This window comes from Electrophorus electricus, chromosome 17 (genome assembly GCF_041902795.1).
Source record: "Electrophorus electricus isolate QZ-2024a chromosome 17, ASM4190279v1, whole genome shotgun sequence".
Lineage (NCBI taxonomy): Eukaryota > Metazoa > Chordata > Actinopteri > Gymnotiformes > Gymnotidae > Electrophorus > Electrophorus electricus.
In genome coordinates, this window is record NC_137513.1 from 10,227,174 (window position 1) to 10,246,700 (window position 19,527).

Here is a 19,527-nt window from a genome sequence, read left to right on the forward strand (position 1 = left end):
TGCTGTCCTGGCTTATTTGGGTTCAGCCCAAAATTAAAAACTTAATCAGTCGGAATTAAATCACGCCGCAATACTTATTTTATATTACGTCTATACAGGTGCATAAAACCGACTTCTATAGTAACTCTTATTTCAAAAAATCTATTAAGAAAGCAGTCCGTTTCTTATTTAATCACTGAAGGGAAAATATGACAGAAAAAAACAAAAATACTGTTTCTATCATCGAAAACTAGCATCTCCATTCTTTTCAAACTGTACAAAGTACAGTAGTTCACTAAAGTAGTAAAGTATAGTTTACTTTGAAAATACAGTACAGACACAGAAGAGGCGCCGGAGGCTTAACAATCTTCAGATTACACAGTCATTGTGTTTCTTGGAGAAGTCAGAGTTAGTTGTAGTGGAAAATGGGCGAGTCTTTCTCTACGTTTGTTGTCCCGCCTCAGTCCAGCTTTACAAAATTTAATAGGGGTATAAAATGCAGCAACACTACTCAATAGTGGCACACCACTGTCACCGTGGAAGTTATTTCTTTTCGCCACTGAGACGCTTCGCAGCCATGGCCGCAGAGGCGGGAGATAAAGGCGTGCAGCAGTGTGAGCAACCCCTGGTGAGTTTTGCACCAAGTGCCGCAAATAGCAACCGCCAGTCAGCTGCTTCCATTCTCTGTAATCAAAGAAACCCTCATTTCATTCTACTCAAACAAGAAAGAGGTTGTAGTTATTGTGCAATGATGGGAAGGGGGTAAGATTAGTTTCTTGTTTTGTAGAATGCTATTCTAATTGATGTTATACTAACTTCATGGTATGTTTAAATAATGTTAAATAATTTCTCGTCTAACTTGTTCAACGTGGTAATATGATGTGTCAGTTTACATACTACCATGTAAATATTGTTTTGGCTTTTAATCATTTAATAGATCATTTTTATCAGTTTGCAAACTAATAACATTTAGCCTGCTTCCGTCTATTCGATCACACAGCAAACGCTGTTTAGATTGTAAACATTGTGTGTGCGTGTGCGTCTGTGTGTGTGTTTGTGTGTGTGGAATTGATATGGAGGTTTAAATGGAAACGTCCATAGTGAGTCTCTTTCTCTACAGAAAAAAGATGGCATTTCCATAAAAACCCATAATAAAGATAATCACAAAACGTTATAGTAGGCGTTGTTTTGGCCAGACTCATTTTCTTTTATGTGGCTGTACCAATGTAATATCAGAAGACACTTCACTGGCTGTCACCACCAACAGTTCAAGGAACAGGAGTGAAAGGAAGATCAGCTGAATTAATATTCACTTGCTACTTAGAATTCTGCTAGACTAGCATACAGCATACAAATGTTTTTCAAAAGAAGAAGATGAATGAATGAACCAACATCAACAAAAACAAAACAAAAAAAACAAAACAAAAGGAATTATAATGTTATTGTAAAACATAAAATACCCAAAACACTTTCTTTTGGTTACTGTGTAGGTGTATGGATAGTATTAATTAGCTATCGTATCACAATGGAAATATCCTACAAACACAGAAATACAAGACATTTGTGTATGTGTTTGTGCATTTGTGTGTTTGCATTTCTTTTAAGCTTCTTGCTGTTCAACAGATGTCTGGCTGTAAGACAGATGACCCAGAAGATGAGGGCCAGCTCAAACGGGTCATTACAGAACAGAAACAATCACAGGCGTCCAGCAAGTTCCGCCAGACCATGTGTAGATGTGAGTAATCACAGAAGCTTGGGACTATGTAGCACTGAACTAGTTGTACTGACTTTGACTAGAGGCAACTGATAATGACTGTTTTGGAAATGTGCTTTTCGAAGCCACTGTCCTTGTTCCTAAGCAGTAGGAGCAAAACACAAACACAAATATTTGTTAAAATCTTAAACATCCTGAGAGGTGGAATTATTTCCACAGATGTCATGGAAGCTTAAAACCTTGCACCCCTTTACTGGTTCCACCTGAAAGTGGTGTGCCTCCCAAACCCATCCAGCTAATAGAAGACCAGTAATCTAAAAACAAACCAATGATGAATGGCTGGAGGATAGTCAACGAAAGTTGTGCATGGCCATGATGTTTGACTACACACCTTCATAAAATAATATAATACTCTAATATAGTAACAATATATAATATTATAAAAGTAGGTGGTGAGTGGTACCTCCCTACCTTCTATGTGTCCTTAGCCCTCTTGGTCTTGGATTTCCTCAGTTGACCAGGGGTCAGGGTTGTCGGTTGTGGATGCTATAGAATGAAGAATCCTGTCTGGAGGGAACGGGATAATTTTTCATATACAAGTCTCTGTCATATACAAGCCACTCACATTGTTTTCTCATCGAAACCACTGACTGCACAGATACAGTATGAGCAAGTTTTGCTGCCTTCCCAGTTCATACCTGATGCACACAACCACTCAACTGACACCCCTGCCATCCATGGAAAACTGTACCAGATCTACAAATCATTTACCTAATTCATGAGTTGGATTAGTCTTAAGACCTGTGCTGCAGTAGATGTGTTTTCAGTTCCTCTGGGTTTGTAGATGCTCTTCCCAACGCTTATAGCACAGTGCAGCTCACCTGTTGGAGCAGGTAGATCATGGTGCTAGTAATATCAAGACCATGGGTTTGATTCCTAGGCAGCTGATGTAAGATACTCTGGTTAAAAGTGTCTGCCAAATTCCATAAATAAGAATTTTGCAGGTGTATATACTCTTGGTGCTGGTTCTCTGACAGCTAACTGGAAAGTTACCCAAATCCTAGTGTTATTTCAATCACAATTAACCAATTGTAGTCTTCTTATATCTTGACAATTTGAGAAAATCTGCAGTCGGAAAACACAATTTAGCCACAGTCAAAGTGACTGCTGAATGGTAATGTCCTCTCGTATTATATTTCTGTATAGTGACATTTCCATGGTCTCAGATAGCTGTTTAGGGCATCTCGCTGGTCTCACATTCAGTACGACTCTGAGCTTTCTTATGATCCCTTGGCTGTTTTGGGTTCAGGGCAGGATTATTAGAGATTAGCAGCAGGAAACTGCCCTTAATATATTTTCCACTGTATGTTTCTTTGCTTGTGTGTGTGTGTGTGTGTGTGTGTGTGTGTGTGTGTGTGTGTGTGTGTATATATATATATATATATATATATATATATATATATATATATATATATATATATATATGTATATATATATATATATATATATATATATGTATGTGTATGTGTATGTGTATGTATGTATGTATGTATGTGTGTGTGTGTGTGTGTGTGTGTGAGATTCTGCATGGCTTCTGGCATAGTCACTCCTATTATACCTCATTATTTCTGTATGCTGACTCTTCTTTATGGTAAATGGTCCCTGCTACAAAGCTCTTGCAATGCAATGTCAGATTTGTAATATCTGATGAGTAGCGACTTCTCTGCAGTCCATCCAGTGCGGGTGACATCAATCATATTTAGTGTTTTGGTTGTGTGTGTGTCATTGCTGTGTGTGTATGATGGCGGCATGTGTGTTGTGGTTGTTGCGGTGGGATCTGCAGTCCTCAGCCCACGGTGGGAAAAGTTCATGATGTTGCATGCTGGGGAGGATTGGATCATTCTCACTCTGCTGGCCATCCTCACAGCCTTCGCCAGTTGGGCCATGGAATTTGCCATCGAGTTTTTCCTGCACAGTGAGTTTGTGTGAGGGATTTAGTAGGGTAGAGTGAAGCCAAATGTCTCGCATCTTCTCTATTTATGGTATCAAAAAGGCATACCTTTGGGGGGTGCGATAATTAAATTCTTTATGTTTTATTATTCAATTTTCTCTCTCTCTCTCTCTCTCTCTCTCTCTCTCTCTCTCTCTCTCTCTCTCTCTCTCTCTCTCTATCTCACTCTCACCTATCACATGTAAGTTTTTGTGGTCTGAATTTTATGTCTTCTTTCTCCAAGATGATTTGAATCTCTCTCCTTCTGTCTAGCTACCTTATGGCTGTATGAGTTAGCGCACCATAATTTGTTCCTGCAGTATCTGATCTGGGTGTCCATCCCTATACTGCTCATCTGCTTTGCAGCAGGATTCACCTATCTCGTAGGACCACAGGCTGCTGGTATACACACACACACAAAAAACAAACAAACAAAAAAACACACATGGGAAGTTGAGAACACATGCAAACAATGTGCTAAACACATTGGCAACTGCAAGGCTATAGACTTCAATACCACCATCAAAAGCTCTTAATTATAAACTTAAAACTGTCAAACACACAACTATCTCTGAAAAAACTCACTGTACCACCACCTAAACCTTTTAAAAGCAATATACAATCAACACCTCTTTAAAATATGACACAACACATACACAAACACCAGCCCTCTGACAAACACAACACAACACATACACAAGCACAACGGCTGTTAAGTATGATCCATGTATAAACAGTTACATTCTCACTTAGCTCATGTGGTACCTGTAATGCGTATATCAGATCCTAATGAACTATGATGTGACCCCAACAGGATCTGGAATCCCAGAGATAAAGACAATTGTAAAAGGAGGCATGGTCAAAGATCACCTCAGTCTGAACACTCTAGTGGCCAAAATAGTGGGCCTCACCTGTGCCTTGGGCAGCGGCATGCCCCTAGGGAAGGAGGTACACGCACGCACGCACACACACACACACACACACACACACACACACACATAAACTGACTCAGAGGCTCATAAAGAAGCTCTTTTTTCTTCCATTAACCCCTATTCTCTCAATTTGAATGTGTTTTGTTTGTTTGATTCTATTCTTCAAGAGTCCCTTTGTGCACATTGGAGGTGTGTGTGCTACCCAGCTGAACAGACTTGCTGCATACATCGGCGGTGTGAAGGAGGTACCTTCAAATCTTTACCACAAACAAACAAAAAAACAACAACATATAAGCAAACAACAACAGTAACAAAAAATCCTTTAAAAAGAATTTTAAATGCATGACAAATATGTTACAATGTAACATGTGTTTACTGACTCATGGAATCTGATTAAGATATAGAGTGACTTGGAGCCTCTTCTCATCCTCTGCATTGTGTAACATCTCACGATAACTGCTCGATTGTATGTATTTGTGTCCCAGCGTGAGTCTCTGAATGCGGAGTTGTTGGTAATTGGCAGTGCTGTGGGTATCGCCGCCTGCTTTGGCTCCCCTGTTGGAGGTGAGAACACACTTGTGTTAGAGGCCCATTGCTCTGCTCCAGAGTAGCATGTATCCTGCTCTAACACACCCGACTCAGTGCTAATTAGCCCTCTCAGGGAGCCATGTGGAGTGTGAATAAGGTGGGGTTAGAACAGACAAATGCTAACCTGTGCTGATCTGAATGGAATCGGGTGTAACACTTTTATGTAAATGTGGATATCACTACGAATGGCGTCAGAAGTGGGGAGAAGCCTAGGCAGTGTGGGAATGAAAGCTGCAGGCAGGGGGGTGCAATGGGTAGATGCTAGGGGGACACACAAAGGGTGTGAAATACAGGACTATGCTGCCCGAAGGAGAGGGCAGTTTGATGGATGCCATCACTCACTGAAGAAGAAGGTAATGTGATGGAAACCAGCAGACTGGGAGCATAATCGTGCATTCTTGCAAGACCTGTGTTTGAAATGAATGAGGATGCTGCTCTTAGCCTTCATTACACTATGTGTGTGTATGTGTTTCAGGCTTGCTCTACAGTATAGAGGTTGCTTCATCTTTCCTTATGGTGAGAAACTACTGGAAAGGATTATTTGCTGCTTCCATCAGTGCCTTCATCTTCAGAATACTACCAGTATGGAGTGGACATTATGGTGGGTTTGTGTGTGTGTCTGTGTGTGTGAGAGAGAGAGAGACAGAGAGAGAAAGCGAGATTAAATAAGTATATAATAGTATAATAATAATAATAATAATTACTTCATGCTTCTCTACAGAAACCATCACGCCTCTGTTTGACACGCATTACCGCTTGGAATTCCCCTATGAACTCTCTGAAATCCTTTCCTTTTGCATCCTTGGGTAGGTGTGCCTATTCTCTAGGTTAAAGGTCAAAGTTTAAAGTTTAGATGTTTAGATGTCACTTTGTACACTGTGCAGTGGTGGAGATGATCTGAAGACTGCTTTTTGAATCTTGTTAGATTTAGTCAGTCCATTTCCTGTAAAGTGAAATCATTTGCAAGTATAAGATCGCTTTTCCGAATGCTTTTGAACTTTAATGGCCTGAGCTGTTGCATTTGTGTGTGTATTTTTGCACAACAACGAGTTGCTCCCTCTTCCTGCCCTCCTCGCTCTCCCTTCTCACTGTTCTGTCTCCTTTCCCTCACTCTTCCACCTCTCTTCCCTCTCTCTTTAGGGCACTGAGTGGTCTTGCTGGCGCTTTCTTCGTCTTCATGAACAGTGTCATGGTGCGCTTCATTAGAAGCCCAACACGGTTGAGCCAGTTCCTCGCCAAGACGTGAGTGTCTAAAAAAGTCATGGAGCAGCTTGTGTAGTTTGTGCATGTGTATGTATATGTTAGAGTGACTGAATGAGAATGTGAGAGAGAAACGGTGAGAACGAGTATGACAGACAGAAAGGAGGGATATAGAGAGATAGGTGATCTATTCTCTTCCTTACATGCATATCATCTGTTCTTGGATGTGTTTGTGGGTGTGTGCAGGCGTTTGTTGTATCCTGCTCTGGTCACTCTTGTGATTGCCTCATTGACCTTTCCCCCTGGATTTGGACAGTTCATGGCAGGCCAGGTAAAACACACACACACGCACGCATACACACCTGCACAGAAATTGGCACACAACTTTAAAGGTTGAAGATCATTAGCTAGTGATGTACATTGCTTTCGGGGTCATTTTGAGGTTTCGAGGTCATTTTGAGGTTTTGAGGTCTGCTATCTTTAAAAGAGAAGAGAGTATAAAAACACCCCATATATTTGGCTCCATCTCACATCACTTCCTGCCTGCTCATACTAACTTTCTGTGCGTAGCTGACACAGAGGGAGACCTTGCTCGCATTCTTTGACAACTATACATGGTCAACGCACCTCACAGGGGATCATTTTGAGCACGAAGACCACTCAGTTGCTTGGAAACACCCTTACGTCAGTGTCTTCGTCACCCTCACCATCTCTGTTGTCATGAAGGTCAGCCTCATCATCATCGTCGTCAGACATGTTAATGTCCGGACACACACACACATACACGCACTGTGCTATAAATGCTGTATGTCTTTATGTCTACCAGTTCTTCATGTCGGCCGTAGCTATCTCTATGCCCGTGCCTTGTGGTGCTTTTGTGCCAGCTTTCGTCATTGGTAAGTGTGTGTATGAAATGTGTATTTATGCATAGTGTGAAAGATAAGTTAACAAAACTGAAGAGCCTAAATATGTCTTTGTGTCATTGTGTAAATCAGGTGCAGGCCTTGGACGGCTGGTAGGTGAGGTAACGGCTGTTGTATTACCTGAAGCAATACACGCAAACCACACCATCTTCCATGTGGTACCAGGAAGCTATGCTGTAGCAGGTAATATAAAACACAAACACATTTTTGGTAGGCAAACCATATCACCATCTAAGCCCGTCTGCAATCCTGGAGATCTACCACTCTCTGTAGTCAACTTCCAACCCTACTAACACACCTGATTCAGTCGATCAAGGTTTTCAGTAGAATCTTAATATTAGAGCCAAGAGTGTTATATAAGGGCTGAAACTATAAATCATATAATACAAAACTAATAAAACATTTATTTAAAAAAAAAAACCTCACCCTATATAGAGGTAAATATGTTTAATTTCAATTTCAATTCCAACATGTTGAAGCACATAATGACAGATTCCTTTCTGCCTGTTGTGCTTTGGGGTGTGTGTGTGTGCGCATGCACATATAGGTGCAGCAGCGATGTCTGGAGCAGCCACTCACACCATCTCCACGGCGATGATTGTGTTTGAGCTGACCGGTCAGATTGGCTATCTTTTCCCCACCATCTTCTCTGTCATAGTGGCCAATGTAGTGGCCCAAAGTCTCCAGCCATCACTGTATGAATCACTCATACAAATCAAGAGACTGCCATGCCTGCCCGATCTCAGCTGGGATCACCCGCCGTGAGCATCACTCACCATTGTTACTCTCACCATCCGTTTCCTCTCTCTCTGTTACATATTAGGTCCTACAGCTAGTTCATTCATGAATTCATATGCAAGTCATGTGGGTGTGTGGGCATAGGGTAGTTTATTCTGGGCATTCATGTGCGGGTTTGACATGATAGATTTTATGTGACAAAAACACACACCTCACACACATTTTCATGAACGTTTTCATAAGTGCCATATATGTAATGACATCGTCTCTCCCCGTTGTTGCTTTGTAGGACGACAAATCTGCAGGTGAAAGACATCATGGCGACTGATATGAAACACCTGAATCTAAACTGCACTTACAGAGACCTGCATAACATCCTGCTCACAGACAACCTTGACACATTCCCTCTGGTGAAGTCTGCAGGTACACCCACACAAATCCTGTATATAAGAATGCTGGAGAGAAAAACTACATCTGAAACATCTTCTCCTCCCTGTTTAAACCCTTTTTTTCTGCGATGAAATGTTGCATCCTGCCTCCTCCCTGCACGCTGTACTCCTTCTCTCCCTTATCGTGCACACTGAGCCTGGCCACAACTCCAGCCCAAAGGTCCCTCCCCCCACTTACAGTTCCACAATCCCCTCCATCCCAACCACCCCAACCAGCATCAAAGCCATGGTTTGCACTGAAAAGCAGTGATGCAGGGTTGTTGGTGGTTTGCTTAGTTTAGCCTCTATCTCTTTCTTCTCCTTCTCAGAGTCGATGTTGCTGGTGGGTTCCATTGAGCGTGCCCAGTTGGAGTTGCTCCTGTGCCAGGTCAGTTGCCCGCACCAAAAGAAGCAATTGTGCGAACAACCTCAGCAGACAAGCACACACAGCAATGAAGATGAGAGCCAAAATGTCAACCAAGAGGTCAGGTCTAAGACAAGGGGATGAAGTGCCTGTACCAATGTGCAGAATAGTGTGCTTAGGAGAGAGCATTTTAAATAACTCATTTATTTTTAATCATTTAACATTTTTATTATAATGCAAAGAAAATACCAATCTACTAACATTGACAGTATAGCTTTGGGTAAACTACTAAATAATATGTACCTAACTTTTCTTTCTTCTCATGTCAACTTACCTTTTTCACTGTCATAGAAAATAACTATGAATTTTTATCCCTTGTCCATACAGGGCAATACTTGTCCTTTGTGAAAGTTCAACAGCATTACATCTAATGTACTTTGTTTCTACGCTCTGTTCCCTTACAATGATAAAAGATGAGGTAGCAGTGGTAAAAGTTTGGCCATGGAAAATGCTGCACTCGCTGCCTGTTCACACTTCGGAAGGGGTCACCTGTTCCATACGCATCAGGTTCACATGGAGGATGTCAGAGTAAAAATAAGGCCAAGAAATGAACTGCATTGCATGTTCATGACCTTTTTTCGAATGCCTTAAACGAAGAACCTTAGCCCTGCAGCTCAAGAATAGTGCTGTTAGTGCACTATACTAATCTCCTTTAGCTCAGTGCTAACACATCCTAACAGCTTGCGTGTGTGTGTTGCAGGACTCTACACACAAAAAGAAAAGAGGTACAGAGATTGAGATAGCATCAAACACATACAACTGTGCGCACACATGCACACAAGGAAATTAGTTTCCTTGATAGCTATCTATACATTCAGTATAGGCAAGGCATGTGTACTTTGCATCAGAGTGAAATATTATTTCTTAAGGAACACTGCGTTTGGCAGACTAAGTGAAAAGACAACATTGCTCAGCATTACACGAGCTTGAGCATGGTTGTCCAGTGGATCTCCAGATGGCTACAGATGGCAGATCACAGATCCACAGTCTCCACTGCAGAGTGGACATGGGTGTAAAGCAGAGGTGGCTGGTGCTTGGTTCCTCCTGGTGGTAAGCCTCTTTTCCAATCACTGCTCAATCCCCCTGGTGCTTCCCAAGGGGCCTGTAGCTGCCCTTTCTATCCACGGTTTCTCCTGTACGATGTCCACAGAGTTTGAGATCCCATTCCTGGAGATCTGCTGTCCTACACTTCCTTAAGTAACAGTCTGCTCCAGTGCTCCAGCAGCCCTTTCTCTAGCTGGGTGAGGAGTTTTAGACTGTAGTTGTATTGCAGGGCAGCAGATCCTGAGCAGAAAGGCATGGGATCCTGTGGAAAAAGGTAATGATTTGAGAATATTTCCTAGGCTTTTCCACATGTGCTTAGGGTTTGCTTTGGAAAGTGGAACTCTGTTAGCACTGAACTCAGGTCTGCTAGCACAGGGTTTCCCAAACCAGTCCTCAGGAACTCACTAAACAATCCCTATATTTGCTCTGTCCCAGCTACTAGCACATGAATGAAGCTGGTGTTTTTAACAGCTTGGTTCTTGGTGGGAGTTGGGGTAGAAAAAGGAAAATAAATAAATAAATGAAATTGGACTGTCTGTTGTGTACCAAGGATTGGGTTGAGAAATCCTATCTTAACTGGATTGTGGTTCCATCTAAGAAGGCACTGGATAATGGCTGCCATGCAGCTAATCTAACTCATTTGCGAGGCACATAACCACTATCCCTAACCTTCTGCCTTAGGTTCTCAAGATTCACATGTTTCCCTAAAGAGTCAGGCCAGCAGTGATGCTTCAGCAGTTGGAATAGAGGTAAAAGCACTCATCTGATATTACTTAAAAATAAATGTGCTACTGAGATTTTCTGCATTCAGTCACAACATTGCTCTTAAGCCTTCATTGTTTTTGGTCTTTTATACTTCAGGGTAAGGGTTGTTCTTTTTTTTTCTGTCTAGGTTGATGCCGATGAGAAAGACACCTTGACTACAAAAGCGGTAACAGTACAACACATTGTATGCACAGATTGATCTGTCAGGGGCAAAGCACTGAATGAGCAAACAAACATGATCTCGCACACAATTTGTATGTTAGGAGGTGAAAACCAATCATTTATACCATAAAGCATAATCTACAGTTTTACTTGGAGAGCTGGATTCACTAAACTAAACATTCAAGGTAAAGACCAATTATCTAACTGAACTCATGCTATTATACTTTGTTTGATTTCAACATTTCATATCTTTGGTTAGACTCGTTTAAGGGAGGGGCTTAGAATCCTAAGATAGACAGACAGCCCCGAAAAGATATGGGTCATGGGGGAAGTTTTGTTTTTTCATTTTTGCAGATGCAGACATTTCAGATGCTGGTAAAAAAACAAAACAAAACCCCAAAAATACAAACCCAACAATTGAGCCATCATACACCAACACCTTTTTCTGTTTTGTTGTCCTGAACATGCCTCCTTTCACTCTCTCTCTCTATGGGCAGACTGTTGCACTGGAGGAGCAACAAATGGATGCGCAGGTCAACTTCAACAACTGCAAGATAGACCCCGCCTCCATTCAGCTTGTGGAATACACGTCGCTTCAGAAGGTGCGCGTGTACATTGGTGTAATAAAAATAATGGATCCCTTTTTGCAACTTATACCATGTGACCATTTCATGAAGCAGACTTTCTTATCCAGTCATACAGCTTATGTCTTGTGTATGTATACACACACGCACACAAAACAGTCTCTTTTACTTCTTCCATTTTCCTTCTCCTTCTGTTGTTCAGGTGATCAGTATCTTCTCTCTGATGGGTTTGGAACAAGCCTACGTGACCAACACTGGGAAACTCACAGGGGTTGTGTCTCGTCAAGAGGTGAGGGTTCAGAAGCTCCGTGTCAACATTAGTATAGGAAATAAAGTACATTTAAAAGGGGAAATGCCGTTATAGGCACACAACGTATCCCTGCACAAGGTGAACGTTCTCTCCAGAAGGCAGATCAATCTCAAGTGGTATATGAATTTTATTATTACTATCTTTTTGTTTTAAGCATAAAGATCTAGACTTTGATACCAGCAACAACCTTTAGCTCAACAGGACTAAACAGCTGCACATAACCAATTCAGCAGTTATAGGACCGTACCAAGGCCTGGCCTCACAGGGTCCGCCATGTTGTTGTAGGTGTACAAGGCCATAGAAAGAACAGTGAAGGTGCACGGGACCACAACACACCCCCCCATGACCAGCTTCCGAGACAGCCGGAGCACGAGCAGGGCCACGGCAACGGCAGAGGCCACAGAGCTTGAAAGGCTGCTGGGGAGTGAGAGCAGCCTAAGCCTCCCCCCAGAGCCTGACAAGTGAGGGAGAAGGGGAGGATTTCGGATTGGGGGGTATTGGTGGTGGTGTTGCCCTAGAGATTATGCTGGGAGTTCAGGGTTTTAAAGGATGAAAGGGGTGCCCCTGAGGGGTTTGTTTTTTTTTTTACATTTTTTTAAACACTGCAGTAATTTTCACAATTAAATAATGTGTAACTAAACAAAATCCAGTTTATAAGGCTTTCCCTGTTCATTTACCCTCCCCATGGACCATCTGTGTAGTAAGTATACTTACCCAAAATGTCCCAAAATATTTGGTATTCACATCAAAAATGTTTAATTACCAGTAATGCTTGTTTTGTTTTGCCCCCGATTTTCATGTTATGTTTGCATTAGCAGATATAATGGATCTGAATAAATCAATAGGCTGAAATCAATAAAATAAAGTTTTTTTTAAAAAAAAACAACAAATAAAAAAAAAAACAACAAAACTAAACAGCTGCCTAGGACCATTTCTTCTTTCCAAGTATAAATATAGAACCGTCAGTGTGAGATATTCTATAATCACACTGATGTGATAGAGAGCAAGAGAGACATGGAAAGCGGGGAAGTTTGCCTCACCCTACAAATCTCAACACATTCTGAATTGTTGCTTTGGGTTTTTTTTTTGTAACATCCTTTATTATCTTTTCCAGTTTCAGATGTGAAAAGAGGAATTAATTTCTCTTAAATATTTCATAAAGTAAAGCAAAAAAGAACAACTATTTACAAAAGGCTGTAATCAGTAAACTTGAGAAGGATAATTATCCCAAAGCCTCACAGCGAAATCACAGAGTCAATAGAACATAAATACAGAAAACTCACGTAAAGAAAAAGGGGGTGGGGATTACATGACATTAAAAGTTAGCATTTTTATTACTGAAACAGAAATAAAACAAAAACAAAACTTTTATTTACAGACTATCCTGAAATGCATTTCCACTCCAGGTAGCAGAAAAGGCCTTTAGGATTCCTACTGCTTCATTCTTTTTTTGGCTTTAATTTATTTTAATACTTGTCTTTTTTTAAGTTGATCTTTCTAAATATGTTCAAGTTTTAATAATGATTTCTCTGTATAAAATGTACTACAGACGGTGGGTTGAGTAAACCCTTTTTTCCTCTATCCTTCATTCAGTCAGGTCTTCCACCCCCCCTTAAGTGGGGGAAGGTAAAACCAGACAGGTTTGCGGTGGCAGTAGTGTAAATCTGCCCCCTCAGCAGCAGCAAGAGTCAAAAGGTCATGTCCCAACCATCCCTTTTCTTCTGCAACACCAAGCGGAGCCAACAGGAAGCAGTTCACTCACCCCTCCTTCGGTCTGTCCAACTGTGGCTCCGGAATGCAAACATTTCACTTTTTTTTTTTTTTTTTTTTTTTTACTGTAGTCAAACGGGAAAAAAAAAAAAATTTAGGAGGGGGGGGTGCTTAGAGAAAACATTCCACACCACACTTCATTTAACACGGGGGGAAAAAGCAGAGAAGAAACTGAAACCACAACAGCTACTTCTCCCCTGTGCAAGTGTTTCTGTGTACCACACACCACCCATTCGGCCATGATGAGTGTCCAATGCAATGCGTGAGGATAATTTAAAAACAAACTGAGCAGCTTTCCATAATCAGGGTGGAGAGAGAGTCCTCTACCGCTGTTGTGACATCATTTAGTGACTTTGTGGAGTTAAGTCAGGGAGATGTCAAAGGTGTCCCCCATGGCAAAAGAAGGAAGTTTATGTAGAAATTAGAACAGCTAAACGGAACAAGGCCTCCTGCAGCATATAAGGCTTCTTATCCTCTCTCTTGAAATTGTATTATTGTTTCAGTTCAAACAACATTCTGTAGCATAAAACAACCAAAAAAAAACCCCAAACAAACAAAAAAGACGGCTGATATTGCAATTCAAAGCAGAATCGCTCTTTAACATCCTCTTTTCAAATACTTTATTCCTCTTAGGATGATTCACTTTCCTACTCAGAAATGCTTTCTGAGCACTGCCAGAAATCTAGCTGTTGTCCGATTCATCCTCGGCTTCCCGTAGCCAGGTGAAGAAGGCAGTGACAGACTTGAGCGCGACACCCTTGCCCTGTTGTTCGGCTGGGTCTTTGCTGGACTCCCACTTATAGAATCCCTCTTCCTTAATCACATCCTCATCATAGAGCACATCAAAAAACATCCGCAATAAATCTGCATAGAGAGAGAGTGAGACACAGGTAGAGTGAGACAAGATGTGATGAGCAGTAATACATTTCAATTTATATCTTTCACAAAACCAAGAATGCTTTACAATGAAAAAATAACTTTTAATTACTTTAATTTAGCAATTAATTACTCATTGAAACAATAAAGTAAGACATACAAACAACCCTTCACAGGTCTATACACAAAAACAGGCACACACTTACTGGGTGGCTGCTCCATTTGTACCATTAGGCTCTGAAGGGCATAAAGAGCCTGGAGCTCCTTGTGTTCGTCCTTAATATAGCGCTGCAGCAGCTTGGCCCTCTGGGAAATCTCTTTAGAATCTACTTTATATGGATTCTCACCTGCATGTGTACACACACACACACACACACACACGTTAAATATTTTCGACACTCCCACACACAGGCATGCAGTCACCGACACCCACACTCTCTCTCCCTTTTTCTTTTACACACACACACACACACACACACACACACACACACACACACACACACACACACACACACGTAAAGTCTTAATTGCAGGCATAAGGACATTTCTGGAGACCGTGTCTTGAGTTTGGAAATGTTAGTGGTGTATGGTACGGAAGCATGCAGGTACTATGAAGACAGGACCCATGGATGAACACAGGAGTCTTCCATCATACACAATTAACTGATCATTTATGCATTCTGCAGTCCATAGTCTGTTTCACAGGTTTAAAGTCAAAAGCAACTCACAGATGATGGCTGCCTGGCAGATGGAGGTCATCAGTGCTCTTACGAAGGTGTCGGATGCTGCTTGGTATTCGTCCAGGTTCGCCTGTCAAAGGTACAAAGGTCAAAGGTTAACATAAGCTCATCAATGCTACAGAAATGAATGTACCTAGTCTGTGAATGATACTAAACAAATGGCTCTGTGTGTTCCACTGTCACTAGTAGCATGAAACAATCAAGGCTAATTTTCTGGACTTCCAATTTCAATTGACAAGCAGTATTGAGGTCATTCTGAAGGGGACTGGGCTTAATGTGTCCCTTAGCCACATAGAGAGAGGCATGCAGACATATGCACAGACACACTGCACTACCTCCACCCAGTCAGATACACGCTCGTTGTCTGCTTTGTCTTCCAGCAGTTGATCAAGCTGTTTGGAAAGCTCATTTGGGCTGACAGCTTTCCTACTGCTACTGGTCTTCACACACTCCTCACCCAGAGTATACTCCACTTCCTACACACACACACACACACACGATCACCAACATTTCAAGGAACAAGTGCTAGTTGTCCATGCAGTTTCAGGTAAATTAGAGTGACTGATTCATGAGTAATTACTGATCAAACCTTTTCAGTCACAAACTTATTGAGGTCTTCATCCTCTGCTAGGAAGTCCTTCCAGCTTAGACCGGCCTCCCTCCACATGACTCCCACCTTCTTATGGCTCTGGGGGGGGTCAATCAGATTTAACAGTGTTCCCGCTCACGCACACACACCATGCAAACAAATGCAACTGTTCTGACGATCACGAATGTGAGACAGACACATGCAGGCATACCATTTCTTGGGAGAGCAGGTTGAGGATGTGTGCCAGAAGATCTCCAGCTTTACTGATTGGTACTAGCGGCTTAGACATTTCCCTGTAGGTAACAGGTCAAATTTGGGGTTGTTGCAAAACTCTTAATACAAAGAAGTACTTATTGAATTATAAATTATAACTGAATTATTTGAAGTTATTTAAAAAGAAAAGAGTTATGCAGTGTTTTACACACAGTTGTTAAAAACAAACTGGACATCCATAACAATTGATATGCTTAAACATTAGATTTCAATAGTGCTAAATAAGTGTGATGTTTTTTCTTTAAGTAGAACCACTATAAAAGCTTAGCATAAAGCATTACACAGAATGTATTACAGACACTGCACAACTCAAATGTTTTTTTGTTTTTTTTTATGGCAACTAAGCTTTATATGTAACCTTGTATTTGTTTTCTTCAAAAGTCAAAATACTGTTTCACTTGTGCCAAGATAATTGAATAAGGTAAGGGTCATTCCTGGCCGTAGCAGTAGTGGGTGTGTGTGAGGCTCACCTAAAGAGTGGTCCCATGGGAATCCCCCCCTCATGCAGCATGGGTGTGATGAGCTCGGCCAGGTACACCCAGATGTGAGGAATATCAATGGCCATGTCCTCAGCCACCTCCAGAACCTCCAACAACCTACACACAGGCATGCACACACATATGCGCAGGGAGACACACAGACACGATCAAAGGAGAAAGGAGGGCCACAAACCAACGTTAAGAACTAATGATCCTTGCTGGGTTTCAAACATTGTCAGAAATTTGTGTATTTGGACTTTAAAATTCACTTACATCACACTGATTTTAGACAATCGTGTAAAACTACACCTAAAATCCTTAAGACAGTGAAACCCATAAGAGAGCATGAGAATCTTTGCTGCGTCTGTGGAAGCAGGCAGCCGTACCCTTTGTAGAACTGCGGTGTGGACAGCGTCCCCACTTTAACCAGCTGCCTTAGGAGTAGGCCCATGTGCTGCCTGGCGATGCTGCTGCGCTCCAGCGTGGACTCGATGCCCGTGCGCACCAGTACGCTCAACAGGGTGGCACAGTTCAGCTCGCTCACACACTGCAGTGCCTCCTGCAGGACAGGAAGACGCAGCGCACATGCAATGTCTCAATCTCAGTCAGACTGTTAAATCGATAGTGGATCTGAGTGTACGACTAGAAAAATAATGTGTCATGTCACGCTCATTTTTCTTCACAACTGAAGTTGACTTTTACCTGAAAGGCACAGCTACCATAGCAAAATTTGGAGGCACTACTGAAGGAGTAACTAAGTGAGGAAGATGCAGCTCCTTTCTTATGGATGTTTACTGTACATGTCTATGGACTGCAAGAACTATATAAATATAAAAGATGCATCATATGATGTATATGATAGATTATATAAAGACATGAAGATTTAAACATGCATGCACAAATGAAGAGGACTGTAGTGTCAGGTTTGTGTGTGTGTGTGTGTGTGTGCGCGCGCGCACCTTCAGGTCATTAATGTGAAGGTACTCCTCAATAATGGCAGTGGATTTCTTCTCAAGCTCCTCTGCAGTCAAAGCAGGTTTTGATGGGGCTGGTGGGGGCATGGTGGCAGACTCTCTCCTCACTATACACACACACACACACACACACACACACACACACACACACACACACACACACACACACACACACACACACACACACACATCAAAACTCTTTCTACACCCAAACGCTATCACACACTTCTCTATTCACTATGGAGCCATTTTGTTAATTGTATTTTTGAACTTGGTGCCACCTAAGTTGAGAGTTACTGAAAACCACAACAAGCTCATGCTAAGATAGCTATGAAAGTAGACAATACGGATAACATTTTTGTATGATTAAACATATCTGACATTATAAATGCAAGCTCAGTAACTGGTGGTTCTTCCTATAACAAGCCATGGGACACAGGTTTGGAGGTTTTGTATTAAGCTGGCTAATATTAGACATTAGAGTAATTAATTTATCTAACTAAATATTCACTGCTAAACATCAAGTGTTCTAAATGCATGTCCATTAGTAACCTTGAGTATTTTAACAATTATTAGCCAGCTAGCTAACTACACTATTAAAAAGTCCTTGTATGCTATCGCTGGCCTTTGTTTCATGTCATCACCTGGTCCATACAAAATGGCAGCTTGTCAACTTTGAGGTGAGAAAAAAAACAAAAACAAACAAAAAAAACCTGTATTTCCACAGGCTGACCATGAAATGTCAGAAATATACTCTGTATGTAGGCTTTTGTTTGCTTGAACTTGGACAACCAATATTTATTTATTTTTTAAAAGGCACTTCATAATTGAGTAAAAAGTAGGCCTCAGTGGGCCAGTGGGGAACGTTATTGCTGAACCCTGATGACGGTCCCCTCTGCACCTTCATATTTATGTTGTTTACACCTCCCAGCAAGTTACGCATTTCACTTGTAACCTGTGGTGCGAAATGCGCAAGAGCTACGGGTGGACGTGTTAGCGTGTGTCATGAGCTCGACGTGGAGTGGTGCTTGGAAGCTACTGCTCATTACAAGCAGTACTGGTGTGCGCGAGTTGATGATTGTCGATTCTCCTCACCGTTCTCCTTGCTGGGCGCTCGGTCGCGGATGGGACGCTCGCGCTCGTCCGTCATGCTAGCCACACGGCGCACTGTTTCGGCGGAGCCCCTTTCTTCTGCCTCACGGCTGAAGCTTCGCTTACCCACGGTGGCGCGAATGCGGTCAGCTGCGCGTTCGTCGCGACGATCCGAACGCTCACTGCCGCCGCGGTCCGCACGCTCAAAACCACGCTCTCGGCTAGAGCTGCTCCTGTTCATTTGCGAGTGTGTGTTTGTCAGAGTAAGTGAATGCGAGAGAGAGAGAGAGAGAGAGAGAGAGAGAGAGAGAGAGAGAGAGAGAGAATATATTAAAATACTTGAGATTGAACATACAGGTCTTTAAAAAGTTGACAGAGTTACCCCCCCCCCCACCGTCAACAGCTGAGTGAGTTTCTCCCTCTTGCTCTTGAGACAATAATAAAGAAAGAACTGGAAGTGCAGGAGTGAACATAGAACGGCAATCTAATGTCCAAAGGGAAAAGATAAAATAAAGGTACAGACCGTTGAGGAACTCTCCTGTCTGCATCTACGTTGGAGGATGAGGACGATGATGGCTGCTGAAGGGCAGAGAAACGATTCAAGGTGCTCGTGCGGCCAGAGTCTTGAGAAGAGCGTGCGTGCAAACACAAATACATAAAAACACATTTAAATTCCTCTTTCAACAATGAAAACAAAGGCAACTTAAAATACATTTAAGAAATGTATGAAAATACTGGCAGGTGAAGAAGACGACTGTTCCCGCATCAGCCATTTGCACAAACAGAAAGAGAACATAGTCACAGACACACATGCAGCTCACCAGTGTCAGTGGGCTTGGCTCCAGAACCACCACTGCTTCCTTTACCCCAGCTGCCCCATGTTCCTTTACCCCCTGGGGCAAGAAGCTGGTTGCTGAAGTCTAATGCTCCTGGCTATAAAACAAAAAGCCATC

At 42.0% G+C, this 19,527-nt stretch overlaps 2 protein-coding genes across 8 annotated transcripts in view; one reads left to right on the top strand and one right to left on the bottom strand.

Moving 5' to 3' along the window:
- The first annotated feature begins 424 nt into the window (after window positions 1-424).
- On the top strand, window positions 425-12,771 carry LOC113580381 (chloride channel protein 2-like). Of its 5 annotated transcripts, none has more exons than XM_081699679.1 (23): window positions 425-607; window positions 1,603-1,714; window positions 3,537-3,668; window positions 3,957-4,085; window positions 4,498-4,631; window positions 4,783-4,860; window positions 5,101-5,179; window positions 5,679-5,804; window positions 5,925-6,009; window positions 6,344-6,445; window positions 6,650-6,734; window positions 6,974-7,129; window positions 7,230-7,299; window positions 7,399-7,509; window positions 7,874-8,087; window positions 8,354-8,487; window positions 8,822-8,976; window positions 9,617-9,641; window positions 10,642-10,709; window positions 10,853-10,891; window positions 11,385-11,489; window positions 11,674-11,760; window positions 12,067-12,771. In XM_081699679.1, the coding sequence occupies exons 1-23, from the start codon at window positions 476-478 to the stop codon at window positions 12,244-12,246; spliced, it is 2,538 nt and encodes an 845-aa protein (XP_081555805.1). In that variant the 5' UTR covers window positions 425-475; the 3' UTR covers window positions 12,247-12,771. The 5 variants fall into 5 exon arrangements, 2 of the variants coding, with proteins under 2 accessions (XP_081555805.1, XP_026870685.2); XM_027014884.3 differs by having other exon boundaries at window positions 8,822-8,880; window positions 12,067-12,770; XR_014117788.1 differs by lacking the exons at window positions 11,385-11,489; window positions 11,674-11,760; window positions 12,067-12,771 and having other exon boundaries at window positions 9,617-9,966.
- A 320-nt stretch (window positions 12,772-13,091) lies between these two features.
- Window positions 13,092-19,527, bottom strand: part of eif4g1b (eukaryotic translation initiation factor 4 gamma, 1b) — a 33,883-nt gene continuing 27,447 nt past the window's right edge. For all 3 annotated transcript variants that reach the window (XM_035533929.2, XM_081699678.1, XM_035533928.2), the window contains 12 exons: window positions 19,396-19,507; window positions 19,098-19,197; window positions 18,578-18,807; window positions 17,468-17,589; window positions 16,895-17,067; window positions 16,500-16,625; window positions 15,968-16,049; window positions 15,757-15,855; window positions 15,503-15,643; window positions 15,156-15,237; window positions 14,634-14,774; window positions 13,092-14,415 (listed from right to left, as the gene is read on the bottom strand). In XM_035533929.2, the coding sequence (XP_035389822.1) occupies window positions 14,234-14,415; window positions 14,634-14,774; window positions 15,156-15,237; window positions 15,503-15,643; window positions 15,757-15,855; window positions 15,968-16,049; window positions 16,500-16,625; window positions 16,895-17,067; window positions 17,468-17,589; window positions 18,578-18,807; window positions 19,098-19,197; window positions 19,396-19,507 (1,590 nt within the window). In that variant the 3' untranslated portion in view covers window positions 13,092-14,233. The remainder of the gene's footprint in view (window positions 14,416-14,633; window positions 14,775-15,155; window positions 15,238-15,502; window positions 15,644-15,756; window positions 15,856-15,967; window positions 16,050-16,499; window positions 16,626-16,894; window positions 17,068-17,467; window positions 17,590-18,577; window positions 18,808-19,097; window positions 19,198-19,395; window positions 19,508-19,527) is intronic.